Genomic DNA, 7,206 nt, shown 5'->3' on the forward strand with positions numbered 1-7,206 from the left:
AATCAGGATGGTTAGCAAAGTAAAAGATATAAGAATGGAGAATTAAATGTCAATCCTTTTATCTCTTTCACATTACAAGTGAAATGTCAAGATGAGATTAAATGGGAAAGGATTTTAGGTGCTGTCTTGGTGTTTCACATACACTAATTATGAAGCTTTGGGGAAATCTTAAATTTACCCAAATCTCTAAGAAATCCCAAGAAAGTGATAAGCTAAATAAATGTTATAGTAGCAATAAATCACACACTGGCCAAAGACCACATAGTACTTTTTCGTATTTCCATCTCTATTTTACCACTGAGGAATATTGAAAGAAAGGAGGCCAAGACTGGAGCTCTAGACCGAAAAGATCTCTAAGCTCATAGCAATGAGACCTCATCATGTGAGCTGCTCCTCCCTCCAGTTGCTGGAAGCATTGCTGAGTCTCATTCAATGGGTGGTAGCATTTGCTCCCAAGTTGTATTACCTATAAACTTTAGGATGGTCATTCTTTTCAAAGTTACTCTATTATAAAATTCACCCTTAAAATTTAGAGTATTATTTCTACTACATAATAATGTCAACCTAATCGTACAGACATTTCTCAAGTCAAAATTGAATTTGTTAAGCCTTTTTCAACCACAATCTCTCACTCATATTTCTAATGGCTAAACCTTATATCTCCACCTCACCTACGATGGTGACAATGGTTCTGCTCTCTTGTCAAAACCTTGTAATGGAAACATAGAATTTGTTTCCACAAAATGTGTTAAGGGCTGTACATTGAAAAAGTATACTGATATCATTACTTACTGAACTTTTACTCACTGACCTTACACATACAAACAACTTGTTATTAACATTTAAAAACTGAACCACCAACCAAATAACATACACAGGCTGGGCCTAGGTCTCCCTGCACGTATATACATATATAGCAGATGTGCAGTTGGGTCTTCATGTGAGTCACGAACAACTGGAGACGGAGCTGTCCCAAAAGCTTTTGCCTGTCTGTAGGATATGTGCTTCTAGCTGAGCTGCCTTTCTGGCTTCTGTGGGAGAAAAAGCACCTGGCCTCACAGAGCCTTGAGGTGCCAGGATAGTGGAGATATCTTGGGAGGCTCTACCCACACAGAGGAGGAGGTGAGGGGGATATGAGGGAAATATTGTGGGAGGTACCGGCCAGGAGGGGGATAGTAAGTGGAATACAAAGTGAACAAGTTTAAAAAAAAACAAGCAAACAAACAAACATGTACACTTGTCTGTAATTCTATTTCATCCTAATCTTGAAAAATTGAAGTTTCGGGGGAATGACAGGCAGCATTGGAGAGAAAGAATAGTGTAGATGTAATTAAGATGTATATTCATCAAGACAATTTTCAGACAAATAAAAATGACTATGAAATTCCTGGAACACAGTTAGGAAACTCCCAAATTGACGAAGGTAAAAGTAAAGCAAACACAGCAAACGAACACTACCATGAACAGTTTCCGCGGAAACCGTTCTCTAGAAGGCAAACATGCTTTAGAAATGATTAGCTATCTTTTGTGAAGAGTAGTAAGGTGGAATAAACTGCTACTTGATGGTCTGATTTCATGGCAGTTTGCCTTGTCAACTAACCGATTGCATTTTTAGTGCTTTAGCTACTCTATTACCTGAAAAGAAGTTCCATTAAGACTTGTTAACTCATCAGCATGTGCTTAACAGGCTGCAGGTTACCTGTTTATGCTCCATCTTGCCAGGTACTTTCCTCCCTTTATTTAACTACTAATTCCCTGAAGTCTTTCTATTATAGCCTTGAATTAGTCTGAAAGCCATACAGTGCATATCAGAAAGTGGAGCACATATACTGTAGCTAGCGTTTAATTCTTTCTAATGACTAACAGACAACAAACTTTGATTAATCCCCAATGACAAAAACAGTAGTCTATTTTAGGAGGATGGAAGGAAGATGGTCTCCTCTTTTCCATGATTTTCTTGCAAGAGACAGAGACTACCTCAATATAGAACATTTTCAGTGATTCAGAGTAGCAGTCTTTGTCATAATAATTATAATAAAAGTATATACAGATCTTTTCCTTTCCAACGTATCAACCCTGAATATTAGGAAACATCATGAGCAAATTATGAATGCCAAAATTGTGGATTTTTACTCTATTTTCAATATCACATATATAACAAAGCAAATTATAAATATCCTTGAAAGTTTCGAACTACTTTTAGTATTGAATTTGACTTTTGTTTTGTACTTTTTCTGAAACCATGGTCAATTTAGAGGTAAAAAGATATTTGTCTTGCCCAGAGATTTTATAGAAACTCTCTGATTCATCTCACACAAGTTCAAAAAATTATATCTAGCTTTGCGTTACTCATTTAGTTCCACCAGAGAAACTGGTGCCTTTGTGTGCCTTCTGCTTCCCATTCCCTGAACATTCTCTCCTGTGGCAAAGGGAAAAATGAAGACAATAAAAGGTGAAATGCCACGCACTTGGGTCACAGTTGCTGGCAACCTTCCAGATTTGTTTCTCAATGAGAAGGAAAAACAAAAACAAAAACAAAATAAAATACCCTTCAAAAACTGAACTCCTGTTCTATATGTGCTTCATTCAAACTCTGAAGATATATTGTGTCTATTGTGATAGCTTCTTTCACATCTTTAAAGAAAGACTTCACTATCTTTGATTCCTTTTCTGATCTATGAAAATTTTGTATGAGAACTTGGATTGAGAACATTCCATTTCTGTGCATCAAAAATCCACATCATCAGATCTTTAGGTAGAGAAAAAAATCTAAATCTGTCTGTATGGCTTCATATGTTCTGCTTTACCTACAAAAGTGTGGTTAGTGTGTTTATGTCTGAGAATTGGGCCAGGGACTCCACAAGACAGTATTCTCATAGAAGAATCGTCATCCCCTCAAAGATCATGTAAGCAGTGTGGGAGTTAACGGAGATAGAACTAGTTGTAGTTCTCTTTTAATTTAAATTGGGATGAAAGTGAGCCATGCCATTTCTCACCCCATGAGGGAGAGGATGATCTTAATACCTGGAGGTAATGATAATTGAATGTAGGTTAGAAGTCACACCCAAAGAATGAATCATGAGATAAAGAAAGAGGGTAACAGGTAAAGGGTTTGCAGTCAGACAATCAATAAACCTTAATTGACTGCTACAGGGTACTTAATCTATACAAAACTATAAGTAAAAGAGATGTCAATATGCAGCAAGAGAAGATACGGCTACAAGCTGGAAAAAACCAATAGAGATGTGAGCTATGAAGAGCTGGAAAGAGGATGCAAGAAGCTGTGTTCAGATGCAGATATTGGTTGCCTGGGGAATGTATATTTCTTCTTGACCAGCAAAGCAATACAGATTTAAAAAAAATAATCAGAAGACAGGCAAACATTGACAATGATTTGACCTACTTCAGTTACATAGCATCCTAAAAAGTGGTCTGGCTGTATCAAAAGAAAGAAAACTTAAGCTAGTGCTGATTTATGGGGCAGAAACAAGTCCAAAGATAAAAACAACTCGTAACTTTATTCTTTAAAATGAAGTTACTACTAAAAAGTTAATATCAAAAAACTAAGACAAAACAATGTTCTTATTTGTGTTATATACAGAAAAGTGTATGCCTTAGTATGTGCAAGATTATAAATACATTAGGAAAAGAATTTGTTTTATATTCCTTATAGAATGAATTTTTAACTTCTATGTCTACTTTGTGAACTGTTTTCTGATATGGGGTCCAATTCCAATGTGTGAATTAACCAAGTCAAATGGAAAAGGAAATACACGCACCAAGGTAAACCAAAAACCTGCCATTTTCTGTGTATAAGCTCTTACTTAACATTGCAGTAAGGTTTCTACTGCATCTTCCTAAGACACGTAGCTCTGATAACTATAGTGTAATGTCTAGAAAATAAGCAGACAATGTAGCCAAGCATTCATTGACACCTGACTTTGTCGAATGTGCTAGAATTAAACATAAGCACTGAAGCTTGTCTGTTTTGAAAACACTACAGGTGCTGCCTGTGCCTATGCCTGGACTATTCACTGCCCAACCCTACCTACCTTCGGGATTGGAGTTAAGGACACAGACTCCAGGAGCAGGTGAGAGCTCATTGAATAGCTGCAAGCTCCTTTCATACCCTCCACCTGCACCTCACTGGTCCCAAGAAAGCATCTCTTCTAAACAGCAGTTCCTGATTGGCCGTCATTGTCTGCATCAGCAATCCTTGGTCTCTCAGGCAGTCTTCAATTAGTTCTTCTAGCAGAAGAACTATACAGGGGCTGAAAAAATAACCTAGTGATTAAGAACACATACTGCTCTTGCCGAGGACCAGGGTGAGATTCCTAGATTCCAGGTTGGGCAGCTCTCAACAAATGGGTAACTCAAGTTCCAGAGGGATTGGAAGTGTCTAGTCTTCTCTGCCACTTGCACTCACACTTACTCTTGCAAGTGACTCATTCACACACATGCAATTAAGCATAATAAAAGTAATTTTTCAAACAACTGAGAAAAAACTCACACTAGACTATTTTCTATTCACCTTTCAAGGAAAGACGACTGACTTTTTTATTATAATTTTATTTTGATTATTGGGGTTGAGAAAGCCCATCCACTTATATNGTATCTTCATATCATATATCAGGTATCAAGAAAATCTACTAAATTTTATGAAGTAGGCTTAAAGTTGTAAGATATTACAGAATAAAAATTCTTAATTATGATACAAATTAACAGAATGTCTTATTGCTGAGTATAATGTTTCTTGTTGAGTTGATGCAAATACTTGCAAATAACTTCCATAAGCAAAATTCTTTTTTTGTTGTTGTTGTTGTTGACACTAACAAGAAAAATCTCTTTATAAAGTTCATTTTCACTTACAATTGTAGATTAGTCCTGCGAGTGTTTTCCCTCATTAGGTGGGAGTCATTAATCATACACAATGAATGCAGAATCACTTTTTGTTCCCTAGAATACAGGCTTTGTGAGGAATACTTATTATCATAAATCTTCTTAAAAGAGTGTCTAATAGCATCCAATCACTTGTAACATCAGTGAGTAAAATTTAAAGTGTATTCTCTTCCACAGGCTTTTATAGCTGAAGCCATCATCATAGATTTTCACGAGGGCGATTTTAGGCACAAGCACGTAAATATAAATGAGCGCCCTTATCTGTGGCTGTAGAAAACACATCTTTTACTGTCTTTCTCCTGAACGGGGCTCTACCCTACCCCACTCCTCTCTGCTCTTGTCATCCCACTGACTGTAGAGTTTGTAGCTCAATAACTAATTCCTTTTGTCTGGGAGCAATAAATTTTCATATTTCTTCTGCCCAGAAAATTCTGACACATTAAATCAGAGAAAGATAAAAATGACTTGTCTTAAAAACCTAGATCTTCTCATCTCTGTATGGCATGTCATTAACAGTTTTTTAATGCATTAAGTTTTCCTTAGAATGAATTTATTCTTTGGCAAGTTCATGAATGTGTACAGTGCATTCTGATGACTCTCATTTACCAGCCTCTCTATTCTCCCTGATGTTCCTGTCAACCCTTTCTCCTCCCCCCAGTCCCTCTCTCATACTGATACCTTTTGATTTGGTTGTTTGACCTAATGACTTCTTTTTTTTTATTATTAGATATTTTTCTTATTTGCATATCAAATGTTATCCCCTTTCCTTGTTTTCCCTCCAAAAATCCCCTATCCCCTTCCCCCTCCCTCTGCTTCTATGAGGGTGCTTCCCATCTACCTACTCCCCCTCACCACCCTGGCATTCTCCTACACTGGGGCATCGAGCCTTCACAGGACCAAGGGCCTCTCTTCCCATTGATGTCTGCCAAGGAGCTGAAGGGGTTTGCAACCCCATAGGAGGAACAGCAATATGACCTAATGACTTCAATGCGCTGCAGATGGGTTGGGGAGGGACTCGTGGGGCGAACCCTATTACTTACTGACAGAAGCTGGACACGAAGCAAACACTGTCCTCGGTTGCACATCTACTTTCAGCAATTTAAATATTAAGCTGAAAGAAAATGTTTTATGATGTAGGAGGCAGTGTATAGGAAAGGTGGTATCACTTTGAAATCCTCTGTCCTTCTGTTTTCTCACCCTCGAATGAGCCTGACCCCACGCTTCTGAAGACCTCTCAAAAATTGTAGTGATTATAAGAAATATTCACACAATCTCCCAGTTTGTCACAGCATTAAACTTTCTACAGCGGGAATCACAATTACCGTGTCCCAGGAGCTTCAGAAAGCCCAGCTAACACCTGGTCTAGGTTGAAATCAGAATCCAGATTTGTTCCTCTTCCAGCCCAGCCTTTGGATACACCTACGTTCCTTTCTGTCAGCATTAAAATTGTCACGGGCGAGTCTAGTTTCTTCCTGCAAGCAGTCAGGAAAAGCTGAGGGCTCAGACATATGATGTAGATACAATACTTCACAGAGAAAAATGCCAAACCAATTCGTAAAGAGATGTCAAGGGAAAAAATTTCCTTAAACTTTAAAAAAGTAATTTCTACTCTTTTACAAGACTGGACAACAAAGGCAGCATTCGCACCAAGACTGTGAAGAAGGCAGCCCAGGTCATCATGGAGAAGTACTACATGGTCCTGGATAATGACTTCCACATTTACAAGTGTGTGTGCAATGAGATTGCCATTATTCCTAGCAAGAATCTTGTCAACAAGATAGCGGGCGATGTCTCGCATCTGATGAAGCAGATTCAGAGAGGTCCTGAGAGGTATCCCTACCAAGCTGCAGAAAGGAGAGAGAGGAGAGATAATTTTGTTCCTGAGTTCTCAACCCTAGATCAGGAGATCACTGAGGTAGATCCTGACACCACGGAGATGGCGACACTTCTGGACTTTAACAATTTCTCCAACCTGCAGGTCACTCGGCCTACGGTTGTGATGAATTTCAAAGCACCACATAGAGGTGTTTAATCTGTTGTGCCCCATTTTCAATAAACCTGAAAACAAGAAAGTAATTTCTAAATTTATAGTAGACAATGAAATTGACATACTTATATTTTAATGTTATCACTTTATATTTTAGAAAATGCACAAAAACTAAGGTTATAGACTTATATTTTCATGAGAATGCTTCCTTTTTCATACATTGAGCCTAGACATTTTATAAGGTACAGAAAATATACAAGTGTGGTTGCTACTATTTACTTATATCTTTAATCAAAATAGTATAGTTTAATCTGACGTAC

General features: G+C 37.8%; 1 protein-coding gene across 1 annotated transcript; it reads left to right on the forward strand.

The window, feature by feature from the left end:
- The first annotated feature begins 1,335 nt into the window (after nucleotides 1-1,335).
- On the forward strand, nucleotides 1,336-6,931 carry LOC110325162 (40S ribosomal protein S17-like). The gene is made up of 3 exons (XM_021202907.1): nucleotides 1,336-1,423; nucleotides 4,004-4,091; nucleotides 6,520-6,931. Exons 1-3 carry the CDS (start codon nucleotides 1,336-1,338, stop codon nucleotides 6,929-6,931), a joined length of 588 nt encoding a protein of 195 aa, XP_021058566.1.
- Nucleotides 6,932-7,206: the final 275 nt, after the last annotated feature.

This window comes from Mus pahari, chromosome 8 (assembly GCF_900095145.1).
Source record: "Mus pahari chromosome 8, PAHARI_EIJ_v1.1, whole genome shotgun sequence".
Taxonomy (NCBI): domain Eukaryota; kingdom Metazoa; phylum Chordata; class Mammalia; order Rodentia; family Muridae; genus Mus; species Mus pahari.